The sequence below is a fragment of the Microcaecilia unicolor genome, chromosome 9 (assembly GCF_901765095.1).
Source record: "Microcaecilia unicolor chromosome 9, aMicUni1.1, whole genome shotgun sequence".
NCBI lineage: Eukaryota > Metazoa > Chordata > Amphibia > Gymnophiona > Siphonopidae > Microcaecilia > Microcaecilia unicolor.
Genome location: NC_044039.1, coordinates 143,917,287 through 143,939,577, shown reverse-complemented (window position 1 = coordinate 143,939,577; position 22,291 = coordinate 143,917,287). Strand labels below are relative to the sequence as shown.

Below are 22,291 nucleotides of genomic sequence, written 5' to 3'. Positions count from 1 at the left end.
TTGGGTTAAATGACTTTGGCCAAGATCATAAGGAACTGTGGTTGGATTTGAACCAGGCAATGGTGGATGTGAAGCCCAGTGTTATAGAAAAGTGAATGCTCCCTCTTTTAGTTTAATTCAGTGAAGAAGTGATCTACAGTACTATGAGCAGTATAATTTTAAAACTTGTTGTCTGGGCTCTGATTGGCCCAGGAGCAGAGCTCAATTTCATTTGCATTATACTAGCTTTTGCCTCCGTTTCAGCCCAGGAGCTCTTTGCTGAAGCCCTGCAAAAGAGTTATATTTGATAACTGTTGAGCAGCTATATTTCCTGATCTCCCCAGGTACTTTTTAGAAAGTAAACAGATGTTTAGATAGTTTTATAATTGATCTATATTTCAGTTACCTGTTATTGTTTGCTGATTGCATATTTTTTGTCCACTGTTTGTTCTGACAATAAACATGTTCAGTTTGTTGACTCTGCCTGTCTGGACTGATAAAGAATCCTGGTGGTTTGTGTATTGAGTCTGTGAGTGCTTTCTGAGAACTGTGGGACCACTGGGAGTGTGGCCTCCAGTAAACTAGAAATCACTGGGGATAATTTGAGAGCGGGAGACTCGCCCAGAGGTGGTTGGGACCCAGTTGGTGGGAGGAGGGTGCTAGTGTAGTCACGAGCGAAAGGTGCAGGCGGACCTGAGCTGTGCTGGGGATAGACCCTCTAAGTGGCCACGGGGTAACCCCAGATGGGTGGCTAGGCATTTCGTAACAGTATATTTGTGAACTTGAGAAAGACTGAACGGAAGATGCTAGATCAGTGAGAAAAAATATGGACCCCTTTGCTTCTTTCTGTTGTGTAATTGGGATTGATAGTGGCTTTGTATGGGTTTTGAGGGTGATGTGGAAGGGTATAGGGGATTGGGAGGGGTGGGGACTTGGGGTATTTTGATTAGGAGGTCAGTTTTGCTTTTTCCTGCGTAGTTCACTATTGTTGTTGTTCTTTCTTTAATTAACAAAAATGCAGGTTTTTTTCCTTTGTATGATAGGACACCTTTTGGGGTCCACTTGTTGCTGGGGATCTGTACTTACTGCTTTTATGATGTTGTATGTTTGATGATTCTTTTAATAAAGCTTCCTGCTTAAATTTAAAAAAAAATCATTGATTCCAGTACAGATGCTTGGGGTACTCCATTATCACCTTTTCCCATAGAGAATATGGACCATTTAAACCTATTCTCTCTTTTATGTCTTTTAACCAGTTCCCAAACCACAACAGATACTTCCTCCTATCCTATGCAGTTTCCTCAAGAATGTCTAATGAGAGACGTTGTCAAATACTTTCTGAAAATCGAAATAGGCTATGGGGCTCATTTTCAAAACAAAAAAACAGTCCATAAGATGGCAAAAAGACATTTTTCTCTCAGAAACATCCAAGTTATGATTTTCACCATCCTGATTTTAGGTTTAATAATTTTTATTGATGAATGCATCTCCAAAACAATTCCATATTAACATAACATCTCAGGCATTTAACATTGCCATCCTGCGCTAATACAGCAAAACCGCTATCATCAATTTTTCTTTTCTCCCCCCCCCCCCCCACCTTCCCTCCCCCCCTTCCCTCCCTCCTCTAAATTACTGTATTACTTAACCCTGGCTTATGCAAGCATAGTGGTCATAAGTAGCTATTATCAACATCTCTGTCTGCGATTTCTGAAATATATCTACTAGTGATCAGAGTATTATGCTATGAGATTTGTGACCAATAAATGCAAATCCCTGATATCATTCTGTGTGCTTGGTTTTATTCTTAATGTAATAAGATTTAAAAATAAATATATATCACTGATGTCGTTCTGTGTACTTAGCTTCATTCCATTACTCTATTATATCAGCCTCCGTCAACCAGCAAGTCATCACTCCTTAGCAGGAAAATCGCAGCTGTCCTGCATTATGTCAGTATCTCCAACAGGCTTTACTGGTTATAAATTAAATTGATCTGCATCTTGCATATCCAGGCTCCGCTTACCAAGCTGTTCCATTGCCATCCCATAATACATCCAGAACATCACTCTCAGAGTCCTCCATTCATACCAATAGATACATATCAATACGATAATACACTCTTTCCCCCCTTCATTGCATGTAACCCCCTTCCTTCAGAAATCACATTCCTTTATCTGGTCTCAGTTTCATCAATTGCAGCATAATCCCAGCACACATCCCACCCACCCCCCTCCCTCCCACTCCAGCCTACTCTACCCAGTCTTCTTCCCTATCCCAAGCTACAATGAGAGTGAGTTTACTAGTAAGCTGCGGGCTCTACCTGACAGGGCCTGCACATATGGCTCCCAAATCTCCCAGAATCGTTGTTTACTCCTAGGGCTTCGATGTACCTCTCGCGCCTCCAACAGCACCAAGGCATGAAGTGAATTCCTCCACTGCCAGAAAGAGGGTCCACTTTCCTGGGTCCAAAATTGCATAATACATTGCTTCCCTATAATTATAGCCTTATACATAAATATACCTTCTGTATGTTTCAGATTTAACCCTCTCCCCCCTGGGCCCAATATTAGATTTTTAGGTGCCCATCTAATTGTCTTATGAATTAATGTCTCACAAAATTTCCTAATATTATCCCAAAATTCCTTAATGTCCGGACACTCCCACAGCATATGATAAAGTGATGCTCTCTGAAAGTTACACTTGCTGCACTGTGGTGTTGTAAGTCTACCAGCATGGTAGGCCTGTACAGGGGAGAAGTATGCTCTCATAATAATTCTAAATTGAATCTCCCTATGTCGTGCACTGGTCACTTTATATACTATCTCCTTCAGAGCCTGGGCTATATCTCCGCTTCGAACCTCCACTCTCATATCCGCAGACCACCTCCGAGCAACCTCCTCATATCCACGGGGCGGGAAAATCATTCTCAGCTGTTTATACAGTATTGAGATTGAGGTCTGTTCTCTACCCCGTGGCAGAAATAAATTCACCAATAAGTCATACATCCCTCTCTCACATCCAGCAGAATTTAGCTGCTTATGTAACTATGTAATTGATAATAATCATACCATGTCACATTCTCAGCTCCCACTATATTCTCTAAGGCCTCTCTAGATATAATCTTCCCCGAATCCTGCATAACATCGGCCACTAATACTATCCCTTCCCGTGCCCATTTCTGAACCTCGGTTGTGTATTCCCAGGAGCAAAGGCACTATTCCCCACCAGAGGAAGCAGATCTGTATAATGTGGATTCTTATTTAAATCCCTTTAAAAATATATCGCCATACCCGTCGCATTGGTTGTAGCGCTATAGAAATGCTAAATAGTAGTAGTAGTAGTAGTAGTAACAAGAGATGCTGACTCCATCCCTTAGGTAGCCACTTTCCTTGAACATGCATCATATAGTAGGGGTGATAAGGCTCAAACAGCACACACTCCGTACTCCATGCCGTATGTTCCTCTGAATCCAATATCCAATCCGCTAAATGTCTGGTCAAACATGCCCAATTATATTGTTGGATATCAGGCATCCCTAATCCTCCCTCTTTCCTACTCCCATACATATATTCCATTTTAACTTTGGCCTTCTTTCCACCCCAGCAGAATCTAGTCACCATTCTCCTAAGTTTCTTTACATCCTTGATCTGTAGTAATAATGGCAGCTGTCTTAAGACATATAGCCATCTCGGGAACAGCATCATGGCATACATACCAATTCGGCCACTCAATGTTAACGGCAGTCCTTCCCATAGATCCAATTGATTCCTGGTATAGTTTAATAACTCATCAACGTTTCTTCTATATAATCTTCTCAAGTCCCCCGTTAATTTTATACCCAGGTATTTAAATTCCTGATCCGCCCACTTCAATGGAAATGATCCCTTCCACCTCTCCCTTACCATGCTGCTAGTGGGTAGTCCTTCTGATTTTTGAAAATTTAAACTAAAGCCCGAAAAAGCCCCGTATTCTGCAAAGACTTCCATCAGCACCGGCAACGTTTCTTCCGGTCTCGCCAAATGGACTAAAATGTCATCAGCAAACGCCGACACTTTAAATTCTTGGTGTCCCAATTTAATCCCCTCTATCTCCACATTCCCCAGAATTTCTCTAATCAGGGGATCCAATGTAATGGCAAATAATAAGGGGGACAGAGGACAACCCTGTCTAGTTCCCCGATTTATTGTGAAACATCGTGAATAAATACCATTAACCAACACCCTTGCTGTCGGGTTCTTATACAGAATGGATATCGCTTGTGTAAAAAATCCCTCAAAGCCATATGCCCTGAGCGATGCGAATAAAAACTCCCATTCAACCCGATCGAACGCCTTTTCGGCGTCGAAGCTGATCAAGAGGGATTCCCCACCTTCTCTTCGCACTCTCTCCATCGTGGCCAATATCAACCTAATATTCTTCCCACTCTGTCTTCCCTGTATAAATCCCACCTGCGGGGGCGCCACTATATGTGTCAGCACTGTTGCCAGTCTAGCAGCCAATATCTGAGCCAATAGTTTAGCTTCATAACTAATAAGTGATATAGGCCTATAGGATTCTGGTAAGATCACATTTCTTCCTGGTTTCAAAAACACCATAATATCCGCTAGACATAAGGATTGCGGTAGTTCCCCCAATTCCACCGACTTGTTAAAGGCATCTGCCAGTGGTTCTCCTATATCTTGCATTAAGATCTTATACAGTTCTGCCCTGAACCCATCTGGCCCCGCAGCTTTATGTAATGCACTGCCTCTAATTTCTCTCAGGACCTCTTCTACTTCTATTGGCTGATTTAGCTCTTCTTGCTGCTGCACTGTTATCTTCGGCAGTTTAGCATTCTCAAGATAAATATCTGGATCCAAATCCTCCTTTTCATTCTTAGTGTACAACTTAGCATAATAGTCATGAAATACATCTAGTATCTCTGCATCAGTATGTACCAATCCCCCTTCCTGTGTCCGAATGGCTAGCACTCTCCTCTGTCCCTTCCCCCTTTTTACTAATCCTGCCATCATCCTCCCTGTCTTATTACCAAACTTATACAATTGGTATCTGTAATACTCTGCTGATTTATTAGCACGCTGATGTAATAGCTCATTCAGAGATGTCTGCGTGGCTAATAATTGCTCACGAAGGTGGTCCGCGGATTGCTGTCCGTAAGCTCTCCTCAACCGTATCAGGCTATCTCCTAATCTTATGATCTCTTTATCTCTTCGTCTCTTTTTTCTGATGCTATACGCTATTATCTCTCCCCTTAGGACAGCCTTTCCAGCTTCCCAAAACAATATCGGGGTATGCCTGTGAGATGCGTTGTGTAATGAATATTCTTTCCACTTTGCTCTAATATATGTCCAAAACTCCGAATCCTTATATAGATCCATAGGAAATGCCCACCTATACTGTCTATTATGTGAGGTATTATCTTGAAATTTGATATATATAGCCGCATGATCTGATATAATCGTAGGATCAATATCGGCCTCCGCTATATGTGTGAAGCTCTCTTCATCTATCAATAGATAATCAATCCTCGATTGAGTGTGATGGGCTCTTGAGTAGTGTGTATAGTCTTTAGTATTTGGATGCAATACCCTCCACACATCAACCGCTCCCAATGTTTCACATAACAGTTTTATGCCTTTACCGGCCCCCACCATCGTGCTTGCTGTCCCATGTGATCTATCCAACATTGTGTCCGCCACCACATTAAAGTCCCCTCCTATTATCTTATTTTTGACGTTGAAGTGCTGTATCTTACTAATGATTAAATGGTAAAATTTCTTACAATACACATTGGGGGCATATATATTACTAATGAGACATATATTGCCATTCACTTTTACCTGTGCTATAATATACCTCCCTTCCGGATCAACACATACCTGTTCCACCTCCACCTGTAGAGCTTTATGAAATAAAATAACAACGCCCGCTTTTTTCCCTACTGCCGGGGCCTCCAATATGGTCCCCACCCACCAAGTTCTCAGCTTCTCATGCTCCTGCTTTGATAAATGTGTTTCCTGAAGGAGCGCCACATCTGCCCTTTTCTTTTTAAGACTATGAAGGATTTTCTTTCTTTTAATGGGGGAGGATATTCCCCCCACATTCCAGGAGTATACTTTAAGGCCCATCACCCTCCGTCATCTCTTACATGTCCCCGCTCATGCCTCTTATCCAAAAACAGGTAGACATGGTGTCCCAGCAGCACCATCCCCACCACTCTGTGTCGCAGCCATTCAACGTTCCACTCACTCACATATCTCCATCTATCTTTTTTTGGTAATCGTTCCCCTACTTCCCGCCCTTTAAACCCTCCCCCCCTCCCTCCCATATGTATCCTGTCTATTCCCTATTCCCCTATCCTTCCCCCCTAGCCCTCCTGTTCCCAGAACTGGTCACGCTATAACACCTGCACTCACCCACCAACATATCACACATCCCCCCCTTCCCTCCTGATTCTTCCCCCCGCTTCCCCAACTTCCCCAACATACAAAACTTTATGTGTTATATCTCTAACATTATATCTTAGTTGTCTCACACTTCCATTCCTGTGTAGCTCCTCCGTTGGTCAATGTTATTTAGTTCTTATATGATCCGACCCTGTAGACTTCTGACTTCTACTTCATTTCCAAGAGCCCCAAATCAGTTTATTTAGCTCTGCCATGTCGTCATCTCCTGCAGTCAAATGGCGTCGAGACGTGCTAGGTACATCCAGAACACTGTCTTGGGCGCACTTCAAAAACATCCGCACTCCCGAAATATATCTGTCCAATCTATCAAGAGTCCATCAGTCATGTTCTCAATCCAAAAGGTCAGGTCAATAATCTCCCAATCTGCTTTCTACTATAAAGCTATAATTAATCTCCAGCGTCCTCTTTTAAGCCGCTGTTCCATCCTGCACATTACCTCTGCTTCATTTAAGCTCTCCATGTTGTTGTATATATTCTTTAGCTGCCTCCACCTGTTCAAAAAATTGAGTTACACCATTTATGGTGAGTCTGAGCTTGGCAGGGTATAGGAGTGCAAATTTTATCTTCTTGTTATATAACTCCGTACATAATGGCGCGAAGGATTTCCTCTTCAATTGCACCTGATGTGAATAATCTTGGAAGCAAAGGATTTTTCTCCCTTCATAGGTAAGTGCTTGCCCACCTCGAAGCGCATCCAATATGTATTGTTTATGCCTGAAATTAAGAGTCTTTAGGATCACCACTCTTGGTCTGTTCCCTGACTGCCTCATGGTCCCCACCCGATGGGCTCGCTCCACACAGAATTGTGATACTTTATCTTCTATATGTAAAGTCTTTGGCAGCCATCCTTCCAAGAAGTTGGGCAGATCCCTATCCAATAAGGATTCTGGTAGTCCAATCAGGCGCAGGTTATTGCGCCTGCTGCGATTCTCCAAATCATCCAATTTAACCTCCAGATCCTGCACTTTCTTTTCCAGCTCTTTGTTTAACTCCTTCTGTGCCTCCACGCTCTCCTCTACCTCTGACATGCGCCGCAGGCCTTCATCTAACTCTAAGTTCATGCTATCAATACGTTCATGAGCCTCCTCTGTGCGATCGTAAAGTTGTTGAAGCTTCTTGTCCAGCGCTGTCTCAACCGCTGCAGTTACCTCCGCGGTAATTTCTGCTAACCACGCGGATCCCACAGCTAGCTCTCCGATCTCACGCTGGTCGGCCATCTTGGCATCGGCCGGCTTAGTCTTGTCTCTCTCTCTGCGAACCGTTTTCGTCGCCATGCCGTGCCTCTGCGCCGTTTTATCATTCGCTATCGATTTCCGCTTCTTTCATACACCAGATAGCGCCGTTTCTCTCCTCGGGACCGTCGAATTTGCTGATTTTTGGGCGAATGTGCGCGGAGCCTAGCTATCCAGCGTCAGCCCTGCATCATGGCGTCACGTGACCCTTCACCATCCTGATTTTAAATGTTTTGCTCCACAGTTCGTCCAAATTTCAAGGGGATGTTTTGGGGGTGGGACATGGCTGCACCAAAAGATAGAGGTTTTTCTGCAATAATGGTACAAAATGAAAACATCTAGGGCCAAAATTAAGACATTTTTGGCTAGACCTTTTTCAATCATGACTAAGGGCCCTGTTTGCTAAGCCGCACTGTAGGCACACTAATGTTTTTAGTGTGCGCTAAAAATTAGCACACACTAACACTAGAGACAGCCATAGGCAGGCCTATGGGTGTCACTAGAAACACCCATAGGCGAGCTAAAAATGCTAGCGCACCAGGGCCTTAATTGAACAAAAGGGGCCCTAAATGACAAATGCCACTGGAGGGATTAAGGTATAACTACCCTTACTCCCTCTGTGGTCACTGACCCCCTCTCAGTCCCCTAAGATGTGATAGTGACAGTACATACCAGGCTCTATGACAGCTTCAGATATGATGGTCAATCCTATTACATCAGCAGCAAGCAGGTCCCAGGAGCAGACTAGTAGTCAGTTTAGTGGACTGTAGAGAAGGAGACCTAAGCCCATATCCCTCTCTAACTGGTACAGTTGTGGTGGAACATGTGAGCCCTCCGAAAAACACTAAATATCTACTGCACCTATATAGAGGTGACACCTGCAGACATAAGGGCTTTTGTGGTTGGGTATAGTATGTTTTTGGTGGGTTTTAGAGGGCTCACCGTATAGTATAAGAGAGTAGCAGTGAGATGTGTACCTGGGACCTTTTATGTGAAGCCCACTGCAGTTGCCCCTAGAGTGCCTCACTGCTCTGCTGGGATATCTGTATGGCCACTCTACTAAGAATGCTGTCCTTCCATGCAAGTCAATGACTTTTTTGTGTGTGTGATTTGAAAATGGCCATGCTTGCTACTGGATGTTTGGACTTTTTTCGCAAAATGTCCAAACTCAGATTTAGACATCATATTGAAAATACCTTTCTATATCAACTGTCTTAACTTTATCTATGTGTTTATTCACACCTTCCAAAAAATGTAGCAGACTGGTGAGGCAAGACTTTCCTTGGCTAAATCTGTGTTGATTTTGTCCCATTAAACCAGGACTTCCTATGTGCTCACTAGTTACGTTTCTTATAATAATTTCTACATTTTTGCCCAGCAGTGACATGGGATCATAATCTGTATTTTCTGAGATCATCTCTGAAATCCTTATTAAAAATTGGCATTAGGTTTTATACCTTCCAATCCTTATGTACCTTGTACAATGTTGATAAGTTACATATTGCTGCTAATAGATTTACAATTTCATTTTTGAGTCTTTCTATCCTCTGGGGTGTATACCATCCAGTTCAGTTGATTTGCTACTCTTTGGTTTGTCAGATTGCCCTGTTATATCTTCCAGGTTATTGAGATTTGTTTTAGTTTCTCAGAATTGTCACCATTACATACCCATTTCTGGCATGGGTATTTCCCTAACATCTTCCTCAGTAAAGACTAAATCAAAGAATTCATTTAGGAGCCTTTTTAATAAAGCTTAATGCACACTAATGAAATTAATGTGTGCTCAGTGCTAAGAAGCCTATTTTATACCTATGGGCTTCATAGTATTTAGTGTGCGCTAAGTTTTTGTAAAAGGGTCTCTTAGCTATAGTTTTGTCATCTCTGAGTGCCCCTTTTACCCCTCAATCATCAGTTATTAAGTCAAATAATTTGTACATATTGAAGAGTTTTGTTATGAAACACCTAGCCACCCACCTGGGCTACCTCATGGCCACTTAGAGGGTCCACCTGCACCTGCCACTTGTGCTGTACACTAGCACCCTCCTCCCACTGACTGGGTCCCAACCCTCTGGGTGAGTCTCCCACTCTCAAATTATCCCCAGTGATTTCTAGGTTACTGGGGGCCACACTCCCAGTGGTCCCCAGGATTCTTAGTCAGTCCAGACAAGCAGAGGCAGTAAACTAAAAAATGTTTATTGTCATGAAAAATATTGAACAGTGAACCATAAAAACAGATGAAACAAAAACAGCACATAATAACAGGTAACTGAATATGGATAATTTATAACACTAAACATTTGTTTACTATCTAAATAGTACCTGGGGAGATCAGGGCATATAGCTGTTCACCAGTTATCATATAACTGTTCACAGGGCCTCAGCAAAGAGATCCTTCTTTCTTTTCTTCTGGCTACACTGGAGAAAAAGCCAGTACATCCTAGTTGAATCGTGAGCTCCTGGGCTAATCAGAGCCCAGAACAACAAGTTTTAAAAATACCTGACCACATCACTGCAGATTACCTCGTATCTGTATTAACTAAAGAGGGAACAGTCAGTTCTTTGTAAAAGCTTTAAGCATGCACCACCTTCTGGCCAAACTGGAGAAATACACTTCAAGAAATAATTAATACAGTTTTACAGGCTTAAAACCCACTGTTTTGTCACAAGCTTTAAAAAGCTTTCCCTTATCAATCCTTACATTCTGTTCAGTAATTGGGCACTTATGGTTACATTCAAGAAAATGTTTGACAGTTGTATTTAGTAATTCTATAATGATTCCATGTATCTGGTTTATAACTTTGCAAGTTTTAACAGGTGTATGTCCTTCTTGTATGAGGACCCAGACTGGTCTCAGAAGGATCTCCAAGGTCCAATCAGTAGTGTCCGGAATTCTGTGACCCTTGGCAAGAGTGGGGCATTTTCTCCAGAGCGCATGAAATATTATTTTGAGGAGCTGGATTCAATGGAGAAGGATGGCAGAAAAATCTCTTTTATTGACTTCTGGGGTCTGGTCCTGGAATACTTCTTCTACCAGAAGGTAGGTCTTTGAGATTCCATGGTGATGGAGACAAACTGTAACACCTTTAGGAATGTGCATGATGCTGAATTTTATAAAAGCCATTTTCATGTGCAAAACATGCTGTACATGTGGAAAACCACCTACAAAATAATTCCCAACATCTGCACACAGAGCTGCATGATATGAGGAAGATATTTTCAGCCAAGACATCCAGTGGATCAGATCATAAGGTACTTTTTTAGAAGAGTTTTGGAAAGACAGATTAATTAAGCATTGATTTTTCCACATAATCTAGCTCTTTTGATCACACAGGGACAAGCATTGTCAGTCTCACAATTGCACTAACTTTAATAGACAACAAAGAAAATGGTTAACCATTAAGGAGGCAATTCTATAAAGGGTGCCAAAAGTTAGGTACCAAAATGCAGTGTGCTAAGCACAAATTCTATAACAGCATCTGGGCGTGTAAATATTTACTTAAGCTAGTATTCTATAATAGATTTTGGATGACCAGATTCCATAAAAGAATTTTCACTCAATGCGCTTCATTTTGGTGCCTAAATTTTGGCGTACTTTATAGAATTAATTCCACACTGTACACAGCATCTCTTCCCCCTCTGACCTCCTTTGAATCCTACCAGCCAGTAATGGGGCTTTCAATGCTTCTCTAGCTAGACCATATGAGTCCTCTCCCCATCCACACTGCGTGTTTCATGGAGACTGATGTGTCTTGGGCTTGAAGAGGTTGGAAAATACTGGAATAAGGCCCAGATGCACTAAACGTTTTTCATCGTTAAATGAGCCCTTAAGGAAGAATTTCCGATCCTTTCCATGCACTAAAGCCTATTTTTCGACGGTAGTAGCAGCTAACGAAAACGGAATGGAGATGAGCAATTAGTGTGAAAACCCCATTGAAACGACATGCACTAACCTTTTCCGATTGCCTTTACGCAGGAAAAAGGCAGGAAAACTAACGAGAGGTCTGGACCTCTCGTTAGGACAGCTCTGTGCCAGGAAAAAGTGTTAAGTGAAAAAATAAACAAACTTTGAGCCAATCCCAGCGCATTAGCAGAGCTAAAAGCGCTGTGATTGGTCCAAAGGACCTCAGAAAACACATAAAAAAATAAAAATAAAAAAGGATCGGGAGGGGGCAAGGGCGCTCATACAGGAGCGTCCTGTACGGACGGCCTTGCCCCCCCCCCCCCCGCTGCTCCCCACTTTCCGCCGCTCCCCCCACCCGAAAAAGCAAACTTCTAGAAGCCCCTGCCCCCCTCCCTTCCTCACTACTCTCTCACCTCAGCTCCGCCTCCCGGCATCCTCCGTCCGTGCCCCGCCCCCTTTTGGGGTCGTCGCCGCCATTCCCCTCCTCCGTCGGGCCCCCCTTCCTCTTGCCGGGCCCGTGCAGCGCCTCTCTCCTCTGTCCGAAGGCGCTGCACGGGCAAGAAGAAAGCTGAATCAGCTGATGCCTGCCTTCGCCTAGCTTCGATAGAGCGTCTTTCTCCTCCTGGGCCCGCCCCTGTCTGACGTCAGTAACCTACGTAGGTTACTGACGTCAGACAGGGGCGGGCGCAGCAGGAGAAAGACGCGCCATCGCGAAGGCAGGCATCAGCTGATTCAGCTTTCTTCTTGCCCGTGCAGCGCCTTCGGACAGAGGAGAGAGGCGCTGCACGGGCCCGGTAAGAGGAAGGGGGGCCCGATGGAGGAGGGGAATGGCGGCGACGACCCCAAAAGGGGGCGGGGCACGGACGGAGGATGTCGGGAGGCGGAGCTGAGGTGAGAGAGTAGTGAGGAAGGGAGGGGGCAGGGGCTTCTAGAAGTTTGCTTTTTCGGGGTGGGGGGAGCGGCGGAAAGTGGGGAGCAGCGGGGGGGGGGGGGCAAGGCCGTCCGTACAGGACGCTCCTGATGAGCGCCCTTGCCCCCTCCCGATCCTTTTTTTATTTTTATTTTGATTTGGGAGCCATGTGCTTGCGATTTGACTGTGTTTGAACGTTTCTGGCATGCGCAGAGCAGCCAGCATAACGCTTGGCTGCTTTGCGCATGCTTTACAAGCCGATAGCGACGGGGATTGGTGCATCGTTCTTCCAATACCGCCACCAAACTTTTGGGGCTGTGTTTTTGGAGCATGCTTCGTTATTTGAAATTCGGTAAAGGTTTTAACGTTTCTGATTTTTTTACGTTTGCTTGATGCATCTACCCCTAAATCTTTTCTGTCTCTTATTCTGATAATATTCAGGAGAACCCTTCGAAGTTGTCTGATCAACAGGAATCTGTTCAGAGAGCACAGAATCCCTATCCAATCTACGCCGGGGTGAATGTCATGGTAGATGTCAGTGGAAGTGATTTTGCAGGTACAAAACAAATCATTGCATCCTTATTGCATATCAGAGGATCACAACATCCACTTGTTATGACAGGTTGAGTAATTAGCTCTGTTAAAAAGGGCAGTTTTCAAATGTTAGTTGGACTTTACCTGCACAACTTTGGGAGTTATGTTTATGTTTATTAAAATTTGCTGAATTGCTTTTTTAAATGTATAAATCAAATTGATGTACAAACAAACAGAAAAAAATGCCAGCAATTTACAGGAAAGAACAAAAACACACTAAAGACCACTCTTCCTTCTCATCAGCAGCAGATGAATCCATTAACTGATGGGTTGTATCCGCCTACCAGCAGGTGGAGATAGAGAACACTGAAAAACCATAGTGCCTCTTGGACGGCTAGCCCCAACTGCCTTCAGTATTTCTCTGTCTCCCAGCAGGTGTGGACGTAGCTTGATCAGCTCCTGGATTTCAGACTGCCTGGGGTGACTCCTGTGCTTTGCCAGTTGAGCAGGGGTGTTTTGTGGCTGGCGGTGCCCACTTTAAAGGCATATAGGTTCGCCCTTTCCCTGCCTTACCCATTCCCCCCGCCTCCTGGAGTCCCTCTGTTGCTGCCTGCCTCCAACTTTCCTCTCTGTGTAAAAAAAAAAAAAAAAAGAGCGCGCTTTTACTGCGTGGCTGTTCTGAGGCATTTTCCAGAGATTCTGGTTCTGTGCAGCTTGACCGGAGCTTGTTGACTCAGTCCTCTGAGGTGAGAGTGGTGCCCAGCTCCTCCGGGGAGGTCCTGCGGACGTCATTCCAATCGGGGTAAGTTTTGGTGCGAAGCCGCCATTTTATTGCTATATTCTCGTCCTGTCGGATGATGGCTGCTGACGGAGTTAAGCGCTGCTCCCATTGTGGTAAACGCAGATCAGCAGCGGGGCTGTGTAAAACGTGCTCCTTAGACTCTCACGCTAGTATGAGCATGGAGAGCGATGTTCCTTCCCACTCGATGAAGCTGGCAGCGGGCGCCATTTTGCAAGCGCCGCATGTCTCGACGGTTGCGGAGGAGTCTGAGTGCAGGGGGATGCCTCGTTTAGAGGCTGCCATAGGAGCTCCTACATCCATTTCTCCTAATTCGGAGGCGGAGGGTCAGGGTGAGTTTTTCTCCCCTGAGTTTGTGCTTTTAATGCATAAGGCTTTCATGCTGAAAAGAGCTCTGCCGCAGGTGTCTGACACTGCGTTGCATCCTGGCTTCCCTCCGGGTGTTGGTGCCCCGGGGATGATTCAGAGGTTAATTCCTCCCCCGAGCATTGGAAAGACGCGAAACATAGACGGGTAAATTCCCCATCTGAAAGTGGCGCATATCTTTTTCCCCCCCTGTGGTCGGGCTGTGGAGAGTCTGAGGGATCTGGCAGGCCCTCAGGGACGGATGATTCAGATGAGGGTGCCTGTTTGCCACTGGATTTGGATGATCCCAAAATGGTCCGGATTTTCCACCACGACGAGCTGCCAGCTCTCATTACTGACGCCTTGAAGGCCCTCTCGATTGATGATCCTGCTGAAGGCGAGGCCTCCTCTGTTAATCTTAAGATGACGAGTACTAAGAAGCCTACTCGGGCCTTTCCGGTGCATGACTCCATCCAAGAGCTTATTTCTGCTCAATGGTCTTACCCCGATGGGCCTTTGAAAGTGGCCAGGGCTATGGGTCAGCTTTACCCTTTGCGTGAGGAGCACTTGACCCCTTTGGGGATGCCTAAAGTGGATGCATTGGTCACAGTGGTGACAAAAAAGACCACTCTCCCAGTAGAGGGAGGGATTGCTTTGAAAGACATGCAGGACCGCCGGCTGGAGTCCACGCTTAAGCGGTCCTTTGAAATTGCGGGCCTTGCCTTGAGGGCGTCTATTTGCAGTTCCTATGCAACCCGGGCATGTCTTTCCTGGCTACAGCAGGCGATGGAGCAGCCCGCCGATGGTGCAGGTCCCCTTTCTGAGGTTGCCCCGCGGATGGAGTCGGCTCTGTCATTTTTTGGCTGACGCCCTTTATGATCTGGTCAGAGCTTCGGCTAAACAGATGTGTGTGGCGATGTCTGCCCGCCGCCTTCTTTGGCTGCAGCATTGGGTGGCTGACATGGCTTCTAAGCAAAGACTGGTGAGGCTACTCTTTCGGGGCCTCCTGTTATTTGGAGAGGAATTGGAAAAGATTGTGAAAGACCTGGGGCAATCTAAACCCCAGCGGTTACCTGAGGATAGGCCAAGGCCTTCTTCCAAGGGTTCAGTGTTTCCCTCCTCTTCCAGACCTTGCTTCCGTGAAGCTCGCAGGTATCACCCGGGGCGCTCTGCTGGGTTTTCTCAACGTGCCCATTTTCAGCAGAGGAACTCCTTTCGCTCGGACAAACGTTCCGCAGGGGCTGGTTCAAGGCCAGGAGTTCAGGGGCATCCTCCACAATGATGGGACGTTGGTCCACTCCTCCTTGCATGCAATAGGAGGATGTCTTTCCCTCTTTCTAGAGGAGTAGACCAAGATTACATCAGATCAGTGGGTCCTGGACCTGATCAGAGAAGGTTACCGACTGGAATTCGGTGCCCCGGTGAGAGACGTGTTTGTGGAGTCCCGATGCGGCACTGCCGTAAAACGGGCGGTGGTAGAGGAGACCTTACAAGTCTTGCTGCACCTCGGAGCGGTGATCCCGGTGCCTCCCGTCGAACATGGCTGCAGCCGCTGTTCCATTTATATTGTCGTGCCTTGAAAAGGCGGGTCTTTCAGACCGATCCTCGACTTACAAAGAATCAACGAGGCTCTCAGAGTATGACATTTTTGCATGGAAACCCTGCGCTCCGTCATTGCGGCGGTTCAGCCAGGAGAGCTTCTCAAGTCTCTGGACCTAAAAGAAGCTTATTTGCACATTCCTATCTGGCCTCCACACCAGCGGTTCCTCCGCTTTGCGGTGTTGGGCAAGCATTTCCAGTTTTAGGCCTTGCCTTTCGGCCTAGCCACAGCTCCCTGTACCTTTTCCAAGGTAATGGTGGTCGTAGCTAGTTCACCCTTATCTCAACGACTGGCTCATCAGAGCGGATTCGGCACCAAAGAGTCGTCTTGCCACAGCCAGAGTGGTGGCGGTCCTGCAGGCGCTAGGCTGGGTGGTCAATAGACCCAAAAGCCACCTGACCCCCTCTCAGTCTCTCGAGTATTTGGGGGTCCGGTTCGACACGGCATCGGGGTTTGTCTTTCTCCCCGACCAAAGGCGGTGCAAGCTTCAGAATCAGGTCCGTCTGCTCCTGCGGATGCCTCGCCCGCGATGTTGGGACTTTGTCCAGCTGCTGGGGTCGATGATGGCCACTTTGGAGGTGGTGCCTTGGGCGAGAGCGCCTATGAGGCTTGTGCAAATTGCCCTGCTTCAACAGTGGTCTCCGATGTCCCAGGATTATCAATGCAGACTAACGTTGCTCGCTGCGACCCGGCTCAGTATGGAGTGGTGGCTCTCCGACAGGATACTGCACCAAGGAATGCGCTTCCTTCTTGGTGCCTGGTGATAACAGATGCCAGCCTTCTAGGCTGGGGAGCGCATTGCCAGGGAAGCTGGACACCCGTGGAAGCGGGGTGGTCCATCAATCGCTTGGAACTGAGAGCGATATTCCAGGCTCTTATGGCCTTTCAAAAGACTCTGAAGGGGCTTGCTGTCCGGGTCTGTCAGACAACAAGACAGCGGTGGCATACATAAATCGTCAGGGAGGCACTCAGTGCAGGGCCCTGGCCGTGGAGGCCGCCCAGATTTGCCACTGGGCCGAGCTACACCTGCAGCTTCTGTCGGCAGCTCACATAGCAGGTCAGAGCAACGTGCAAGCCGATTTTCCCAGCAGGCATCAAATCGACCCGGCGTAATGGGAACTGGAAGAAGAAGTTTTTCTTCAGATTTGTGCCAAAAGGGGGACTCCCGGAATGGATCTAATGGCGTCAAGTGCAAACGCCAAGGTACCTCGCTTTCTCAGCAGAAGGAGAGATCCTCACTTGGCAGGGTTGGATGCTCTGGCTCAACCCTGGCCCTCGGAGCTCCTGTATGTGTTCCCTCCTTGGCCCCTGATAGGGCGAGTCCTACTGCGGATTCGACAGCACCGAGGTCTGGTGATTCTCATCGCTCCAGATTGGCCAAGGTGTCCGTGGTATGCAGATCTCTGCCGGATGTTGGTGGACGCTCTGGTGCATTTGCCCCTGGTGCCGAACCTGTTGGTTCAGGGTCCGGTGTCTATGGAAGATCCCTGCTGATTTGGTCTTATGGCCTGGCTATTGAGCGGGCGCAGTTGAGAGACAAGGGCTACTCCAACAAGGTCATCTCCACTCTCTTACAGGCCCGCAAGCGGTCCACCTCTGCAGCTTATGCTCGGATCTGGCGCAAATTTGAGGCGTGGGGTGTTTCAAAGGCGATCACACCCATGCGGGCTACAGTCTCGACAGTGCTGGACTTTTTGCAGGAGGGCTTACAAAAAGGCCTGGCTTACAATTCCCTGCGGGTGCAAGTGGCAGCATTATCATGCTATCGAGGGAAAGTCGCTGGCTTGTCCCTTGCTGCTCATCCGGACATTGCCTGATTTCTCAGAGGGGTGCTTAGGCTCCGTCCTCCTGTCCGGTTGCCCTGTCCGGCCTGGAACCTTGGGCTGGTGTTGAAGGCTCTTCAGTGTTCGCCCTTCAAGCCACTTAAGCGCGCTTCGGAGAAGGATGTGACTCTCAAGACAGTCTTTTTGGTGTTCAGCGCAGATCCAGTGCCTAACTTTTGGGTGCCATACTTACGCCTGCTAAAAGCAGGTGTAAATGCCGGTGCCCAACTTAGGCGCACTTTGGGTGAATTCTGTAAATCCGAGTGCAACTTTTTGGAATGCCCCTGACACGCCCCTGGCCACACCCCATTTTCATAAGAATATAAGAATAGCCATACTGGGTCAGACCAATGGTCCATCTAGCCCAGTATCCTGTTTCCAACAGTGGCCAATCCAGTCACAAGTACCTGACAGAAGCACAAATAGCAACATTCCATGTTATCAATCCCTGGGCAAGCAGTGGCTTTCCCCATTTCCATCTCTACAACAGACTATGAACGTTTCTCCAGGAACTTGTTCAAACCTTTTTTAAACTCATATACTCTAAACGCTGTTACCACATCCTCTGCAACTAGTTCCAGAGCTATTGTTTGAGTGAAAAAATATTTCCTCTTATTTGTTCTAGATAGAATTTGAGGGAATGTGTGTACTGTTGGTTACATTAAATCAAGTGTTTCTGGGTGTTTGCTGGGGTTGGGGATAACACTACATTCATCTGATGTATTTTCCATCATGCATGGATATTTTCCCCCATAAATCAACCTGCAGAAATAGATACAAGGGTGCAAGCTTTCCAAGGAACCTTTTCTCTGAACACTTCATCCCAATTTCAAATGTACAGCTAAAATGATGAGGGTAGATGTACCTGCGTTTTTCACACATTAAATGTGTGAAAATTACACCCAAAGTTTATAAAATTACACCCAAAATGTTTCTTTCTGGATATGGTGCTCCTTCTCCTCCACAATCCTCCTTCAGTTCAAAGTTTGGCAGCATCAGCATCTCCTCCTTGGGAAGGAAACTCCTTTCTCTCATTGGAAATGAAGGAGAAATCTGCACCATGCATCCATGAGCATTACAGACTTTATCCAATAAGGGGGTAATCATTTATTTTATGTGAACAATTTATTTAAAAGGTTTACTTTACTGCTCAAAGCCAGGCATCTAAGGGGATAAAATACATATATTTAAGATATCAAATAGTCAAAAAACAGAAGAGGTTTAAGTTTACAATCACCGCTCAATTTCTTGCTTAAACCAAAGCTTCCACAAGTAGCCAAGTTTTGAAAAGGGATAATTTTATAAAGCATTTTCCACTTGTGAAGCTTGTTTGTATGCCACAAATGACTATTATAAAATTGTGTGGCAAGAGTGTGCATACAAGTACACATGCTGACATGAGCATACAAATTTTTATGTGGTTTCTGTGTAGTGTAGGTGTTTTGAGGGTGGGTATGAGGCAGAGTTGTGAGGTATGCACATGGTCACATACCCCGAAATTCTATAAATGGTGCTTAAAATTGCGCACGCAAATTTAGTCATTCACCCAATTTGTGCATACAAATTAATGAGACAATGCAGATAATTGGGTGCTAATGATCAATTATCAACACAAACTGACCTTAATTGAAATTTACACGTGGCTTCGAAAAGGGAGCATGGACATGGGAAGGTCATGGGTGGATTGGGGTTTTCCTAGAATTTATGCATGCTGTTATAGAATAAGGAAGATCTGTGCCCAATTTAGATGCAAGGATTTACACCAGGGTTTACTTGGTGTAAATCCTCATGTCTAAAGTAAGAGGCTAAGGCGCTAAAGGCTAGATTCTATATAACATGCCTAAAAAATTGGCACCGAAAAAAGATACGCCTAGGCTGTTTTCTCAGGAGCCTCTACTTCCTTCAACTCAGTGCCCAGAGAATTTATCCAAAATGAGTAAACAGGAACTAAATGTTTTGATCGCAAAACACCACTCTCTATTCTCTATCATTGGCTTCCTATCACATACTATATACAATTTAAGATTCTTATTCTCACTTTCAAGGCTCGCCCCTCATACCTTGCTGCTCTTGCTATTCCATATGTCCCTCTTAGGCTTCTCCACTCCCTTAACAACCTTTTGCAAATTCCATCCCCATGAAACGCCACATTAGAATTGACCCAATCTAGTGCATTCTACTGCACTGCCCCTTCCCCTTGGAATGCTCTCCTGTCCCAAGTTCACCTGGAACTTATCTAAAATTCTAGACCACCCTGAAAACTTTTTTATTTCAGAAGGCTTTTTGGAGATACAGCATCTACCAGTGATGTGGTACCTTGAATCCACTGACCCACTAGGCCCTATTACCATCATTAATGTCTCCCTCCCTTCCCTCCCCCCTTTCCTCTCCCCCTGCTCTCTTTGCTGTATGAATGGTTACTTTCCTTTGTTTAATGGTATTTCTTTCTACTTTTCAAACTTTTAATGTTTGTCATTATTACTAGTTTGTAAACTGCCTTGTGGTACTCACAGGAAGGGTGGTATATTAAGTTTTAAATAAACCATATACTATAAGGAGCCACTTAATTGTTGGTGGTAAGATAATGCATAAATGGCAGTATTCTATTTAGTATTCTAGTCATTTACGTATGTGATATCAGTGTCACGTCTGTGGTCGTGACCCCTCTCAGACTTACCTTATTTCTGGGGGTCAGCTTCTGAGCTGACTTCTGCCTGTCCTTTCTGAGCTAGTTCTGTCTCTGTGTGCTGGCTGCTTCCAGCATGGCTCTAATTACTCCACTATACTGCACCTGTGTGTGTTGCCTGAGTTATCTCTGCCTCTGTCTCTGTGTGCTGGCTGCTTCCAGCATGGCTCTGATTGCTCCACTGTGCTGCACCTGTGTATGTTGAGCCTCTCTATGCTTCAGTATGCTTTCTGCCTGCTTCTTGGTTTGTGCTCCCTTGCCCTCTGGTGACCAGAACCAGTGACTGCCATAGACTGTCTTGCTGTCCCTACCCGTTCCAAGCTTCGTCTCAGTCTGGTCCGGATCTTCCAGGCTGCCAGACTTGGCTTTCTTGTTTGTGCCTAAACAGCACCTGTAGTTGCCTTGAGATTGCTGCAGCTGAGCCTCAGGTGCTGATGGGCTTTATTAATCACCTAGAAACTTCTGTGTTTGCCTTTGCATCGTCTAAGGTCCTTGGTATGCTGGTGTGCTCTGTGAACTTCTGCCTAGCCCAGTTTATTGTCTGAGATTCTTGCCTGATTCTAGTCTAGTCTTTGTGTAGTTTAGCTTGTACTGTATTGCTTCTTTCCCAGTCTTGTTTCTTGTTTGTATTTCTCTGTCTAGTTCCTGGTTGTCTGTGTTTCTTGTTTAGTGGCTGCCTGGCAGCTTTCAGTTATGTCTCTTTCCTGTCTGTGTTTCCTTTCTTAGTGGCTGCTTTGCAGCTTTCAGTCCTGACCCTTAAGCCTGTCCATTTCCTGCCTAGTCTAGTATTGTCTGTCTGTGAGTCCTAGCCCAGTTTCCTGCCTTGCTGCCCATGTTTATTCCTTTCCCCTCTGACCCCTCTGACCCTTAGTCCTAACCCTGTTCAGCCTAGTTGGTATACAGTTCCTGCCCTGTCCGGTAAGTCCTGCTGGCCACCTGCACCCAGGGGCTCAACTCCTGGGGAAGGGTGGTCAAGTGCAGGTGAAGTCTAGCTGTGGGGTGGTTTTGCCTGCCGCTGCCGCTCCTCGGCAGTGGCCCAAGGACTCACAAACCCAGTTCCTGCCTGGAAAACGTGACAATCAGGCACTAAGTTGAAAAAAGTGGAAGCTCCTGAGGAAACTGCTTCTAAGTAGTCCATGGAGGTCAGTATGACCTTCCGAATGAGGAAGCAAAACCAGAAGTAGGAATTTTTTCAAAACACGATCATGTCAGTATTGGTTTGCCACTGATCAACTTTATAATGAAATGGACCCAGCCAGCAGAGAGTGTCTTGCATGGAGTAACATTGACTGCATGAACTGGTTTCAGATAAGTTACACACATACACACATACACACACACATATATATATATATATATATATATATATATATTTATTTATTTTTTTAAGTTTTGCAATTAAATTATGGACATTGTTTCAAGTTACTGAGCTCTATGACTGATGTTTGACAGTTGCCAATGATGGTTCTTTTTTTTTCTTTAAACAAATCAGAGGTACAAGATAACTCTTGCTCAAGCAACACCAAAAGGAAATTTCTCAAAAAGAATACAATTCAAGGATTTAGAAACAATCTTTCTTAGACCACAATATAGGGGAGAGAGAAAAGTAGGATAAGGAGATCCAAGTAGAAAAAAATTCAATAAACTATCATTATAGTTAACATAGACATAGTACGATCTTATAACCCTACAGCATTTCCAACCTCTAACACACAAGTAATCTACTCTTATATTGGTTTATCTCTCTGCTAAGATGGTCCATCGAAAGTGAAATTCATAATTGAATTAAATATTATAGATTGAGAACATCTATAATGTATATGTTTTGTTTGATAGCTTTTATAAAATGTGCGTAACATATGTGCCTTTGTGCCTTCCCAGCATAGCTGCTTTTTGTGATCACTTAACCCTTCATTGCCTCAGGTACAAAATTAGATTGTGAGCCCTCCAGGGACAGAGAAATACACAGTGTACCTGAATATAACTCACCTTGAGCTACTAGTGAAAAAGAT

The 22,291-nt window shown here is 45.3% G+C and overlaps 1 protein-coding gene across 1 annotated transcript in view; it reads left to right on the top strand.

The window, feature by feature from the left end:
- PLA2G4F (phospholipase A2 group IVF) overlaps positions 1–22,291 on the top strand; it is a 126,024-nt gene that overhangs the window by 88,955 nt on the left and 14,778 nt on the right. The window contains exons 13-14 of the mRNA XM_030214754.1: positions 10,496–10,718; positions 12,934–13,048. Coding sequence (XP_030070614.1) covers positions 10,496–10,718; positions 12,934–13,048 — 338 coding nt within the window. The remainder of the gene's footprint in view (positions 1–10,495; positions 10,719–12,933; positions 13,049–22,291) is intronic.